Source organism: Danio rerio, chromosome 17 (genome assembly GCF_049306965.1).
Source record: "Danio rerio strain Tuebingen ecotype United States chromosome 17, GRCz12tu, whole genome shotgun sequence".
Classification (NCBI taxonomy): Eukaryota; Metazoa; Chordata; class Actinopteri; order Cypriniformes; family Danionidae; genus Danio; species Danio rerio.
This window is the reverse complement of record NC_133192.1, coordinates 58775001-58790850: the sequence shown is the minus strand read 5'-3', so window position 1 is coordinate 58790850 and position 15850 is coordinate 58775001. Positions and strand designations below refer to the sequence as shown.

At 37.3% G+C, this 15850-nt stretch overlaps 1 protein-coding gene across 5 annotated transcripts in view; it reads left to right on the top strand.

Annotated features, from left to right (window-relative positions):
• The first annotated feature begins 3687 nt into the window (after positions 1-3687).
• spred1 (sprouty related EVH1 domain containing 1) overlaps positions 3688-15850 on the top strand; it is a 25819-nt gene continuing 13656 nt past the window's right edge. Inside the window, exons 1-3 of one of the 5 annotated variants that reach the window (XM_073927142.1) lie at positions 3760-3888; positions 4065-4133; positions 5322-5448. Coding sequence is in view for 1 of the 5 variants with exons in the window: in NM_213232.1 (NP_998397.1) it covers positions 10295-10323 (29 nt within the window). In the remaining 4 variants the exon portion in view is untranslated. Of the gene's footprint in view, positions 3889-4064; positions 4134-5321; positions 5449-9839; positions 10324-15850 lie in introns of those variants that run through there. The other 4 variants (XM_073927140.1, XM_073927139.1, XR_012392671.1 and 1 more) reach the window with 4 other exon arrangements.

The window sequence follows — 15850 nt, the reverse complement described above, 5'->3', positions numbered from 1 at the left end:
TTTAGTTTTACTGATATATTGTTATTTTTATTCATCTATTTTTATTTGTTTTACATTTCTTTTCTTTATTTCTATATTATATTTTATGTTCATATTTGTTTGCACTACTGCCCTCTTGGCTGTACGCAGCGACGCTGCACTGCTTTGGCAATACGAATGTACAGTTATTTGTCATGCCAATAAAGCACCTAAAATGTGAAAAAATGAGAGAGAGAGAGAGAGAGAGAGAGAGAGAGAGAGAGAGAGAGAGAGAGAGAGGGGGGGGGAAATGTTCTTCAAGAAACAGTCTCTTAGAGATTAATGTGTGGCAGATTCCTGATAGGAATCAAAAGACCAGACGCTTTCACTGGGAATCAAGAGCGCTCTGCGGGTTTGGGTTATACGATGTTGAGTGGAAACCTTCCTAAAAGTGAACGTACAGCAGATTACATTACTAGTGCTGCTGAAGGATTAATCACATCTAAAATAACTGCTAGTTTTGACATAATACAGGGCCTGTGTGTGTATTATATATTCAATATAGTTCACCTTTACTTCTCTAGAGCAGGGGTGCTCAATTCTGTTCCTGGAGATCTACCTTCCTGTACAGTTTAGCTCCTGATTAAACCCACCTGAACCAATTAATTAGGACCTGAAATCCACTTGATAATTACAGGCAGGTGTGTTTGATAAGGGTTGCAACTGAAATCTGCAGGAAGGTAGATCTCCAGGAACAGGATTGGCCACCCCTGCTCTAGAGCTTTCACAATGTGAAGTTTATTCATGAACTAATTTCGAGAGGAGCACGTGATTATGATTGAACACGGCTGGTTCTGCATTAGCATGCATGATCCACCAATCAGACGACTCCTAACCCACTATAAAGAGCCAGGGTTTTTCACTCCAGTCATCTTCGATTTGAAGAATTCCATCCCTATCTTTTCACCTTTCCCTCTATAGGGCGGCACGGTGGCCCAGTGGTTAGCACTGCCGCCTCACAGCAAGAACGTCACTGGTTCTAGTTCCTTAACAGGCTGGTGGTCGTTTCTGTGTGTAGTTAGCATGTTCTTCCCGTGCTCGCGTGGGTTTTCCTCCGGTTTCCTCCCACATTCCAAAAACATGCACAACAAGTGAATTGATCAATCTAAACTTGCAATTCAGGTAATCTCATAATGCAGCATATCTTTTAATAGCATTCAATTTTAGTCATCAGCTCTTATCAAGGGGGAGTTGTCGAGATCTACCTGAGCTCAAGGCTCCCCTCTCTTCCTCCAAACGGGAGGGAGCCCAGGGCTCAAGAACCTTCGAGCTCAGGGCTCTCCCGGGACAGCATGCCAAACTTGCTTATAATCAATCATCAGCTAAGTGTGAACTCTTGAAGTGGATTGTTTGGCAGCCGCTGAACACAGAAGCTCTAGTAAACTGAAGCTGTGTCAGTCCAGTGCTCAGAGCTTAAGCTCAGTTCAGTGCTGAAAGTCCAAACACTGAAGAGTAAATCCATCCACGAGCAGATCCACAAACCAAGCAAGCCAGTGGAGACAGTGAAGGAACAAACCTAACCAATCGACCAAAGTGAGAAAGAGTGTTCATAGTGCATTTAAACAAGATGCAGGAATGGAGTGCTATAAATGAAAAGTAATACAAACAAACATGTAAAGCACATGAGTGTTTCTAAGACGGTGTAAGTAAGTTTTCTATTCGATTTGGCATCCTATCGCACAACACGACATGTTTGCTATTGCAACCGGGGACCCGTGTGATGTCATGTGTGACGTAGGATGGTCATTCCTCTCTCTCTCTCTCTCTCTCTCTCTCTCTCTCTCTCTCTATATATATATATATATATGCAGTCATATAATATTGTAATAATTGTAATAGACTGTATATATTGTATTATATATACAGCTGAAATCAGAGTTATTCGCCCTCTGTTTCATTTTTTCCCCAGTTTCTGTTTAACAGAGAGCAGATTTCTTCAACACATTTCTGCACATAATATTAGACTAGATATTCTTCAAGACACTTCTATACAGCTTGTGTGTATTTAAAGGCTTCACTAGAGTAATTAGGGTAAAGTTAGGGTAATTAGGCAAGTCATTGTATAACAGTGGTTTGTTCTGGAGACAATAGATAAAATATATAACTTTAAGTAATAATATTATTAATAATATTAATATATTATTGGTAATAATATTGACCTTAAAATGGGTTTAAAAAAATTAAAAACTGCTTTTATTCTAACCGAAATAAAACAAATAAGACTTTCTCCAGAAGAACTAATATTATCAGACACACTGAAAATTTTCATCATTTGGGAATTATATATAAAAAATAAATAAATAAAATAAAAACAAAGGGGGTGAAAATTTCGGACTTCAACTGTATATATAGAAATAAGCATTTTCTTTTATTTTAATTGCGATTAAATTTTGCCCAGCACTAAAAAGGTTTGCAAAATAAAAGTTTGTTTTGACATAATACATGTGAGTATTATATAGAAATATATAGTTTTATATAAAGTATATATAAAATGTATTTTATATACATGAAATCAAAATTGAAGTCAGAATTATTAGCCCCCCTAAATCATTACCCCTGTTTATTTTCCCCCAAATTTCTGTTTAACACAGAGACAATTTTTTTCAGCACATTTCTAAACATAATAGTTTTAACAACTCATCTCTAATGACTGATTTATTTTATCTTTGTCATGATGACAGTAAATAATATTTGATTAGATATTTTTCAAGACACTTATATACTTTCTATACAGCTTAAAGTGACATTTAAAGGCTTCACTCGGGTAATTAGGGTAACTAGGCAGATTAGGGTAATTAGGCAAGTTATTGTATAGTGATGGTTTGTTCTGTAGATTACCGAAATAATTTTTGACCTTAAAATAGTGTTTTAAAAATTAAAAACTGCTTTTATTATAGCCAAAATAAAACAAACAAGACTTTCTCCAGACAAAAAAAAATATTATCAGACATACTGTGAACATTTCATGAATCTGTTCAAAATCATTTGGGAAATATTTTAAAAAGAAACTAAAATTCAAAGGGGGCGAATTCGGACTTCAACTGTATATATATATATATATATATATATATACATACATACATATATATATATATATATATATATATATATATATATATATATATATATATATATATATATATATATATATATATATATATATRTATGTATGTATGTATGTATGTATRTATATATATATATATATATATATATATATATATATATATATATATATATATATATATATATATATATATATATATATATATATATACCGGAGCTACCGGAGGAAACCCACGCCAACGACCCAGCTGGGACTCGAACCAGTGACCTTCTTGCTGTGGGATCACAGTGCTAACCACTGAGCCCCTGTGTGACCCACTATTACTTTATTTCTCCAGGAAGCTGCAGTTGAGTCTTTGGCGAGGTCTTTCACTCAGAGTGTTTTATAGATGTCGGTGTTGTGATGTGATTAAAATATAACAGGGTAAATAGACTTAATCATTAATTTAGTTGTTGAATCGAAATACTTATAAATAATTTGTAGAATCAATGAACAGATTTTAAAGACATGGTGTGGGACAACAGTATTTAATGCAGTGCTTATAGCCCGTAGTCAGGCAGTGAAGATCCATCACGTGTTAAACGCAGTAGCAGGTCACCGGAAGTGCTTGAGCTGAAAATTAAAAGTCTCTATAATCTCCAGGTTGTAGTTCATTTCACACAGCAGCAGATGGCGCTGTAGTCCAAACATTCTGTGTACAGTCAGAAGGTGAGTCCACCCTCACTATACATTAGTGATGATGATCTCAGCAAAACAGCTAAGCGTTTAATCAGAACATCAGATCTGGCTCGTTTTATAGTCTCTCAGTGAGTATGCACACCTTTCGAGTTTATGTTTCAATACCATATCCTTTAGCATTAACCTCACCAAAACAAACATGCTGAGCAGCATTTCATTATCAGATCGTTCAAAAGTCAGCTTTATAGACAGATGTGCGACACACAAGCACAAGATTTACTCACATATTATACTTTTACATAAGGCAGATGAGTGAAACGGGCACATGTTGACAGGATTCAGTGCTGTGGTTAGTTTATAGTCTACACGCTGGGTAGGTTTTCTTCTTCAGATGGTTGTGTTCAGGATTTAGCGTTCATAATGTGTGTCGATTTGTGATGAATGCAATGATACAGCGTTAAATGAACAGGCTGGAAAGTGTTGATGTCTAAATATAGTCACACGCCCGTCCAGAATTTGTCCTTTTGATTATTTAGTGTAATTTAACATTATATAATATGTTTTATATAATTAATATAATATATTTATATTTAATATATATATATATATATATATATATATATATATATATATATATATATATATATATATATATATATATATATATATATATATATATATATATATATTGTAATAAAGTGTAATGTTAAATCTGGCCAGTAATGACTGTAGTGAAAATCTTCTTTCACTACTGTATTGTTTTTAAACAGAGAAAACATTTTACAGGTCACTTTTGTTCTAAATCTTGGAGCTTATTACTGAAATAAAAATGAGCAATAAATATATGCGGAAGCGGCCAAATTAAATTTTAAATTACTTTTTTTTACCAAAGAGACTAGAAAAATTCTGAAGAATTCAATATTATTATTATTATTATTATTATTATTATTATTATTAATTATTATTCATTCATTCATTTATTTGGCTTAGTTCCTTTATTAAACTGGGGTCGCCACAGCGGAATGAACCGCCTATTATTATTGTAGTTGTTATTATAATTATCAATATTCATTTATTTATTTGCCTTAGTTCCTTTATTAAACCGGGGTCGCCACAGCGGAATGAACCACCTATTATTATTGTTGTTATTTTTATTATTATTATCATTCATGATTTTTTTGGGCTTAGTCCCTATATTAAACTGGGGTCGCCACAGCGGAATGAACCACCTATTGTTATTGTTGTTGTTATTATTATTATTATTCATTAGTTTTTTTGGCTTAGTCCCTTAATCAAACTGGAGTCGCCACAGCGGTGTGTGTGTGTGTGTGTGTGTGTGTGTGTGTGTGTGTTACTGTGTGCATTCGTGTGTCTATTTGTGTTTGTGTCTGTCTGTCTGTGTATTTTTGTGTGTGTGCCTGTGTTTGTGTGTTTGTGTCTATTTGCATGTACATTTGTGTGTGTGTGTGTGTGTGTGTGTGTGAATGTGTATGTCTCTGCATTTATGTATGTAATGTGTGTGTGTGTGTGTGTGTGTGTGTGTGTGTGTGTGTGTGTGTAGGGGAAGCGTCTCCTCGGCCTGTTGAATGGGGCTTTTGTCAGTGTCCGGCTGTGGCTCTTTTACATTCAGCAGTGCTGCAGATGGAAGTGAAGCGCCATTGAGCTCAGCTCCGCCTCGTCCTGCAGGAGTGAGTCACCACACACACGCACACGCACACACACACACACTTACAATACACACACAGCATATAGACACACATAACACTTACTGATACTCGCACACTTACTCAGCATACACACATACACTCAAACACACAGTCATGCACATACACACGCACATTACATAAATACACACTTAGCAGAGACATATATGTATACACAAACACACACTTAGTGCACACACACACACACACCCTCACTCACAAAAGTAAATACTTTAAAGAATGTTAGAAACCTGTAACCATTGACTTCTATACTATTTGCTTTTTGAATTCAATGGTTACCAACATTCAACATTCTTCAAAGTATCTTCTTTTGTGTTCAACAGAAAGAAAGAAACTCATACAGCTGTGGATGCGCTTGAGGGAGGGTGAATATTGAGGGAATTTACATTATTCTGCGAATCACCCCTTAAATTACAATCAGAGACCACATCTAGGGGTGACTCAGTGGTTAGCACTGGAGCCTCAGGGCAAGAAGGTCACTGGTTCAAGCCTCGGATGGCTCAGTTGGCGTGTCTGTGTGGAGTTTGCATGTTTCCCCCGTGTTGTTTTCTCCGGGTGCTCCGGTTTCCCCCACAGTCCAAACACATGCGCTACAGGGGAACTGATCAACTACACTGACACTAGTGTATGAGTGTGTGTGAGAGAGAGAATGAGAGTGTATGGGTGTTTCCCAGTACTGGGTTGCAGCTGAAAGGGCTGTTTTGTTATTCAAAGAAACTATGCATTGTAATGCTTACTATATTTGGCCCCATCAGTGCAGTGAACTGAAATATTTGATGCAATTTTCAGATTATGGTGAAATAATAAGTGATTGCTATTTTGTTATGCTCCAGAGTTAAAGAGTCAACCCAAAAGTGAAAATTAACCCATCATGTACTCACCCTCAAGGCTTCCTACGACATGTGTATATGACTTGTTTTTCAGTTGATTACTATTGTAGATATATTAGTATTCCCAGAGATGGGTTGCGGCTGGAAGGGCATCCGCTGCGTGCTGGATAAGTTGGCGGTTCATTCCGCTGTGGCGACTTCTGATAAATAAAGTGGCTAAGCTGAAAAGAAAACGAATGAATGAATAACATGACTATATTAACAATTTTTTGTTGTTATATGTTATTACAAAATGATAATGTCACTTTAAAGAATATCTACATTTTAATTTCGTTTATCGGTGATAACATAACGTGTCGTAAAATCTGCTTGAAAATTATTTTATTAAGCTAAATAAACAAAATAAGAGAACATTAAGATCCTGAATCCGTTTATTGTGCTTAATTCTACAATTATATTACGTTATATTAACTTATATTAACCATATTGTCATGGTTACTCATGGTTTCAGTCATTACGCTCACCTGTGCCTTGTTTAGTTCATCAGCGTCTCTCATTTCTACATGTACATTGTTGCTTTTCAGTAATTATTACATCTGTGAAGTCCTAGCTGCTATTTTGTTTAGGACTTGTCTGGACAGCCAAAGTGTAAGATGGGAAATCATTTTTTTACTTTGTTTTGACGTGTTTGTTATTATTTTGCTCTTGTTTGTTTGTTATTTTGCGTCATAATGAGCCAAAAATGTGCCGCAGACCGTAGAAGCACTGAAGCGTGACTTGATTTCAGGAAGTGCGTGAGAAATCAAGTTTGCTTTCAGCTGGTCAGCAGCGAGGTTTGGGGATTTCCATTGGACGTCTTAGAAAATCCCACTTCCTCTTGCTGTGTCTAAAAAGCTGAACCCAGAACAGATGGGAAAAACGATTTAAGTACTTTAACATCAACATTTGGTTTTAGGTTGTTTTTTTACTTAAGGTTTCATTAAATGTAGCAGCTTCTGAGGGAGAATAATTAACTAAAAAGAAGTTAGTTTTGGTAATGTTTAATCAAAATCTGACTGTCTGCTTCCACTCTGTATTGGCAGCCCTTCTAGCCACACCCCTCCGACTGTTAGTTTGCTTTGAGTGAATTATGAGAGGCGGAGTTCAAATAAACCCTGCCCCCAACTCAATATTCAGTTTTAGTAGGAAATACGCCGTCATAGTGAAATAAAACCCCACCTCCTACTTCTGTTTAGAAATACATAAACATACTGAAATAAACCCCCGCCCCTACTTAATATTCAGTTTCAGTTTGAAACATCATTACACTGAAATAAACCCCCGCCCCCTACTTAATATTCAGTTTCAGTTTGAAACATCATTATACTGAAATAAACCCCCGCCCCCTACTTAATATTCAGTTTCAGTTTGAAATATCATCATACTGAAATAAACCCCGCCCCCTAACAAAATATTCAGTTTCAGTTAGAAACATCACCATACTCAAATAAAACCCCGTCCCCTACTCAAATTTCAGTTTGAAACATCTTCATATTGAAATCCCCATCCCCTAGTTTCTGTTTAGAAATAAGTAAACATACTAAAATAAAGCCCCGCCCCCTACTAAATATTCAATTTCAGTTTGGAACATCATTATACTTAAATAAAACCCCACCCCCTACTTAATATTCTGTTTGGAATTACTTAATCATACTAAGATAAAACCCCACACTCTACTAAATATTCAGTTTCAGTTTGAAATATCATCAAACTCAAATAAAACCCCGCCCCCTACTCAATATTCAGTTTCAGTTTAAAAAATGTCATAAAACTCAAATAAAACCCCGCCCCTACTTAATATTCAGTTTCAGTTTGAAACATCATCATACACAAATAAAACCCCGCCCCCTACTCATTATTCAGTTTCAGTCTGAAACATCAACATACTCAAATAAACCCCGCCCCCTACTCATTATTCAGTTTCAGTCTGAAACATTATCATATTCAAATAAATCCCGCCCCCTACTCATTATTCAGTTTCAGTCTGAAACATCAACATACTCAAATAAACCCCGCCCCCTACTCAATATTCAGTTCCAGTTTGAAACATTTTCATATTGAAATAAACCCTGCCTCTACTCGATATTCAGTTTCAGTTTAAAAAATGTAGTGATCTGAAAAAATCCTTGATTGGCTCCTGTACTAGAATGCGGGCTTTATTCGCCATATAGCGATCACTGATTGGCTCCTGTACTAGAAGGCGGGGCTTCATTCACCATATTGACAGTTACACTTTTCCCCATTCGTGTGACATGTCTTGTGTATTAGTCTTTAGCATTACTTTCAACCGTCATATGAACAGCGCATCTCTGGTGTGCGACCCCCTTTAGAGAGGCTAACTGTAGTATTGGTAACTTAGCAACCAACAGTAAACAATGCAAGCAGAACGGGGCCAGTCGCATGGGTGTGTTTTTTGCTACACCAGAGTACATTCAGCTAATACATCTCCATTTAGCATTATTTACATTAACTTTCGCACACGTCTGAATACACCTAACAATGAAAACATTTTCGGAAAATTAAGCGATTTTGTGCTTGAAATGTGGCTTTTCCATCACCCATCTCTCATGCCTGTGTGATTTTCGATCTGCTGTGGATTTTACGAGGATCTTCTGGAGAACGGTGTTGGACTTTGTCAGGGTGAAATAACGCTGTTTGGACCCTTCCGTGTGAAGTGAGCGTACGTGTGAGGTGAGGATGTTTATCTGCTGAAGTGAGCGAACTGATCAGAAGCGCAGAGAAACTTCTGCGACAACACACCGTCACCATGGCAACCGGGGAAATCAGGCTCTTTCTGTTCAGAGGAACGCTTATATAATCCACCGCTGCATGACTAACAGCGCTACTGATTCACATTCAGCTCACAGAGATGATCACACAGCCCAGTTAAAGGGCTAGTTCACCCCAAAATCAAAACTCACTCATCATTCAGGCAACTTGGTTCAAACCGTTATGGGTTTCTTCTGTTGAACAATAAAGATACATGTTAGCATTATCTAATATGTTAGCATATATCGGTAGCATTTTCAAAATGTCATTTGGATAAATGTTAGCAACACTGACTTCCATAGTGCTTGTTTTTCCTATTATGGAGGTTTTCGGCTTTCTTCAAAATATCTTATTTTGTGTTTAACAGATGAAGAAACAAACACACAGAGATTTACAACCACATGGGGGTTAATAAATGACATTTTTGGCGTGAACTATCCCTTTAACTACCTCATCTCAATTTTAAATCTCTTTGAACATCTCACCTGAGATAACTGCATTTTTACTGCGTGTTTACGTTGTCATTGCTGCAGTGTGATCTGAAACTCTCTGTCATGTGTGTGTGTGTGTGTGTGTGTGTGCGCGCGTGTGTGTGTGAAGTTTGGCTCTTTCTCCGGTCTGCCGGTCTGGAATGCGCGCTTGTTGCGGGAGCGGCGGAGGGATCCGTGTGGCGCGCTCAGGCCATCCGCACTTCCGCCCAGTTTTCCGCTGTGATTCGCCTGCGCTGAAAATGGAGTTCGCGTAAAGCAGATCCCCAAAGTTCCCAGCAAGAATTCCCATCGTTTTCGTGGATCTTCCCAGTCCCACCCGAGGCTGTCTTTCTCCCTCGGCCTTCCCAAGTGCGCGCCGGTTCCCCAGGACCCGCTTTCGACACCCAATTCTGCGTTTTTGTTGTGTTTTTGCGCCTGTGAAGGGAGTCGCTTGATCCTCCTGCAAACTCGCGTCCGCCGGGACTCTGGGATATTTCTGCGGGATCGCGGGTCACCATGAGCGGGATGTTTTCCCCGCTGGATGCGCTTCAGCGTGCGGACGGATCTAAATCTGGCTTTCGCTGCTTCCACACACCCTTCCCGATCTGAGCGCGGTTTGGCGGCCGCTCTCCATCATGGCCTTCGCGGAGAAACTGGCGCTTCATTCCCCGATGATGTTCACTGGATCCCCGTGAGAGAAACATGAGCGAAGAACCAAACCCAAACAACGAGTAAGTGTGTAAACGGACACACTGGATGCCCGCTGATTAACATGTTTGTATATGTATATGTGTGTACGTGTGTGTGTGACAGTCTTCACTACATCATAATAACACATTTATTACAGGTTTGGTATGAGCGCTTGTCAAGCTGTCATTACAGTGTTGTGTGTTGTTTTGACACCTGAGGAGTGAAGGTGATGGGCAGGTTTGACTGTGTGTTGATTGTGCTCACTGTAATGTTATTTATTTACCGTGATCCCATTAGCGCAGTGTCGGGCCGCGTCTCAATCCCTAGTGAGCTGCCTATGTAGGCAGGATGTGCGCGATTGACACGCGGCCTCGGAGAGCAGGGCGCCATGTTTTCTCAGTCATCTCGAGCCTCATTCATAAAAATGTCGAAAACACGAGACTCGACGGCGGATTTCGGTGCAACGCCACTGCTGTGCTGCTCGTGGGTCGCGGATTTCACGATTAGCGAGCGATATTTGGGTTATTGTTTGTTTTTCTGTCTGTGAGAGAAAGAGAGCTGCGATCATCACGTGACCCGCCTCCATTCATAAAGAACCCGCGTGTCCATTCACTCACACACACACACACACACACACACACACACACACACACACACACACGTATCCGCATATCAGCAGGGATCATGACAGTGTCAGATTTCATTACTGTGATTTTTAATAGTCCTTTAATTTTAATGATAGTAACAACACTTGGTTAACGTAATATCACTATCATTAACATTTTAGGTTGTATTTATTATTGTATTTTGTCTATAATCAATATTTATTTTATTTTCAAACTGTTTAGTTTAAATAGGGAAAATATTGTCATGTGATCAATTATGATCGTCTAATATATATATATATATATTATATTAGTTATTAAATATTTAAATATATTACACACAGTATATATATATATATATATATATATATATATATATATATATATATATATATATATATATATATATATATATATATATATACATACATACATAAAGCGGGGGATGAAGTATTTAACACATTGTATTTTTTTCCCTGGGAATAATATCTCTACAGAAGCTGTTGACATGGAGTTGAAGCAGATTTTTGTAAAAACCCAAACATAAAAACAAAACTAAACAAAAAGAATCAGATAAAAGAGTTGTGTGTAATTAATAACAATGAAATGACAGAATGGGAAAGCACTGAACTACTGAAATGTGTTTAATACTTTATATAAAAGTAATAAATAATATATAATAATAATAATAATAATAAGTAATTCATTTCCCCACTCACAGAATTGATTGACAGACAATTGATTAATATCAACAAGACATGACGTGCGCAAAGAAACCAGGATTAAAAGATGTAAATAAATGCTTAATTTACTCAACTTCATGCAGTTTTGTGAGCTAATCTAACGTGAGGACTGTTTATGCATTACAAATCTGTTATAAATGACAATTAAATAACTCAGTTATATTCTAAAAAGGATGATTCTTGATTTCTGTTCATTTGAAGATACACAAATTAATCTGAATCAAATGAGACATAAATCTTTGCACCCTTATGTAAAATAAAACGACTGTGCAGGTTAAACATCGCTAAATAACATTGAAATTCATCCTAATATATTGTTAAATTAATATATTTTTGTTGTTTTATACAGTTGTATGTTGGATTTTGACACTCCTGTTATTCAGCAGTGTTTAAACTTTACAGTAATTTTACAGTGAATATTAAGACTGGCATCTTTTTGTTTGCAGGTTTAATTAATGTTTTAATGATAATTTGAAGACCATATGCATAGGGTATGCATAGTAGGCTTGTGCCGATAGACGATAGTATCTTGTATGACGATTTTAAAGACGATTTTTAACTCGTTTCGCATCAATGTGAACCTATTACTAGGGCCAGACGGAATCTGCGGATGTTTTTTGCTATTTCTGCAGAGAATTTTGGTAAAAATCTGCGGATTTCTGAGGAATTATTTTGGGAGTATCCATAAATAAGTATCATAACTTAGACCTTAATATATTAAATAAAAAGTAATAAACTACTGAATAAAAACTGAATAAATTCAGATATACACACTTACTCAAGTAAATAAACAGAATTAATGATAGGCTAAAAATCTGCGGAAAATCTGCGGAATTCTGCGCGCGCAGATTCCATGTGGGCCTACCTGTTACATGTTTTACATACATTATTGGTTTGAATTATTTTCCAAGATAAAACGTATTGCAAATGAAGTACATTATTAAATAAGTGAATATGTTTAGATATGTTTAGAAATGGTTAAATAATTGTACAAATAAGTAAACGTAACACTATTGCGCCCCCATGCGATAGTATCATGCAGGGTTCAACGCTAAGGATTTTTTATATGGGTCCAATCGGGCCATTGGTTGAAATTTTTACTTACACGCCTAGCCACCCAGATAGCAAAATACACTCTGGCCAGTTCCGGTTGGATTCTCGCCTGCCAGAGAATAACCCCTCGGCCTGGCTCCGTCTGCTGGACCTACTCGGGCCGGATTCCTATGGACACACTGCCCGATTCCGCCCTGAGTCCATCGGGCCAAATGCGGCGGCCGTTAACCAAAACTGCCGCCGCATCCGAGCCTCAGTCGCGGGGGAGCTGGCGCGATTGAATCTTCATTATATAAAACCTCACCTTTGTTAACGTTAATGCAACCATTTGTGTTGATATGACAGCAAACGCAGGCAACTATGTACACGCAAAGTATAAGCACTGAGTTTACCCTTTGAATAAAACGCAAACATAACCAACAAATTGTAAACATTACAAGCGATGTTGCAGCAGCTGACATCAGTTATGCATTAATACTTAAGTTTTTTTTTTGTACAAATTGATGAATTGCAGTGTTGGGATGTGTAAATATTCTGTTGATATTTAGAAACCTTGCTGTATTTATCTTCTAAACGCACGATTTTCCCACATGGTAAATGGTTATCTATGGTGTGTATATATTTTGGGTTCTGTTGATTGCTAATTAAAAATAAAAACCTTTCTAAAAATGTATGTGTTGTTTATATGTTATTGTTCATATTTTACAAGTGTTATTTCTACCCCCCTATGAAGATAACAAATACCAACAACCCTGTTATAAGAGAATATATTATTTGTGCTCATATTAGTCTAACTCAGGCTAAATTACTGCAGTCCAGCATGTATTGCTTTTATTAAAGTATAACAGCTTACATCACACCGTTTTTAAACCGTTTATTATTGCGTCTTTTTAAATGCAAGTGCTTATATTTACACCAGCGAGCCTTTATTATAGTGCAGATACCGGAGGTTAAGTGAGAAGTTCAGGGGGCGTGGTTGATTTTACATCAAGCGTTTGGTTGGAACTGACTCGGAAGCTCGATTTCGCGGCTCCTCCTCTGGCTACATCAGACAGTCCTTCTGCGCATGCCCAGGCTCCAATTTCATTGTCTTTTGCGACAGTTTGTGCCCGTCAAGCAGGCGTTTTGCCCTCAAAGTGTTCAATGGAAAACGAGGCCGTCGCGTCGTCCATATTTTTTACAGTCATTGGTTCAGACTCAGATAATAAATAAAACAGAAATAATTAATGAGTTCTTCTGTGGCCCTGCACCTATTCGTACGAGTTCAGTCGTAAGAAATTGTACGATTTTAAAAAGGAGGCGTGGCACCTAACCCCACCCCTAAACCCAACCGTCATTGGGGGATACGCAAATTGTACTAAAATGTACGAATTAGATCGTACGAATTTGTACGAATTAGCCACTAAATGAAAAAGTTACGAATTGTCGTGAGATTGTGTTGATTAATCCAGGTACTTGTGCGCAGCCCGGGGTAATTAAAATATATATTTTTGGGTTTATAATTGCTTTATTGTATTTGTATATGCTTGTGTTTTATTATCAATCATGTAGAGCACTGCATAGAAAATTACGTGATCATCCCAATCTATCTACGTGTATGAAATCTTTACAGATGGAGCTATCCGCTGGTTAAGTCGTGACATATTGGTGACGTATGGAATACTGTTCCCGGGTGCAAACTGCTACTCATTTTAGTTGAGAAAATATTAGTTTATGGCCACTTTTTAATCCTATCACACATTAAGCTTTTATTTCTCTTTGATATTTGGGCTAATTGGAAAATAATTAGAATAAAAACCTCAGTATCTTTTGATATGGAGCTCTTTTAGAGAAAAATGATGTCGATATGTGTGGACTCCTGGTCCCGATTTACATAAAACACTTTTTCCTGACTGTTTTAAATGCATATGTAACATTTTTTTTAGTATGTGTTGACTATTAAAGAGTAAAAAAATTTTTTTTTTTTTGCATTTTGGACAGTTTAAAATAGGGTTTGGGACATTTCATATGCTGCAAAACAGTTGCAGGATGACACTGAATGTCTGTAACAAAATATAAAACATTCAAAGTGTTTTAAATAAACACTTAAGAGCTAAAACGTACATATGTGAACACTCAAGCCCTCGGAGGATGAAGTGAATTTTATATAGAGTCATGGAGTACACAACAGTCTCTGGACTTGCTGCATCACAAACACCAAAATTGTAACAATTTATAAAAAATGTATAATTTTCTGGCCGTCTGATATTAGGCATGGACATATATATCTATATATTGCGATTGTGATTTTTGAAAGTATTTGTAAACATTTGTTATTACCATTTGATGAGTTTCCCCATACAGTTTGATAGAGCCTTGGACCCGGAAGCCGCTTCACGTGACGTCACACTTAACAAGCGTATTCAATGAATCTAATATTTATATTGCAATATTTATTGCAGAAAAACAAAATATCGCAATGTCAGCTTTTTTAATATCGTGCAACCCTATCAGAGACTAATTCACATCTATAAAAGCGGACATATCAGGTCCCCTTAAAAAGGAAACGGTCACCCACTGAAGCTAAGCAGGGCTGCGCCTGGTCAATACCTGGATGGGAGACCACATGGGAAAGCTAGATTGCTGTCGGAAGTGCTGTTCGTGAGGCCAGCAGGGGTCTGTGTGATAGAGCTGAAGATCTTTGCCCGAACCCGGAGGGACCTGACGGGTTTAGGTTTAATTTCTATCATTTTAGACAGGGTCGGGCCGGGCTTGGCTTGCGCAGTAAATGAATGCATATGATGCATTTGGATTGGCGCGAGAAAGTAATCAAATTGTTTGTTACAACATTAAAATCCATCCCTGCAAAGGTGAAACAAAGGATGATGGGGAGGTTAAAAAGAGTGAATTTGGACTGCCAAAAAAAATGTGTAAAGCGCTTTGAGTTTCCAGAAAAGAGCTGTATACATGTAAGGAATTATTATTATTATTACTATTACTACTACTACTATTATTAAAAGAACCCTGCAGAACCCCACAACAATTAATTGAGCACATAAAGGGAAACATCTCCCTACTAAAGCCTGCTCGCAGAAAACACTCTCAAGGCTTTGTGAAAGGATGCGATCATCTGCGGTGTCAAACGCTGAACTCAAGTTAGCCAAGATTAAAATAGAGCAAAATCTAGC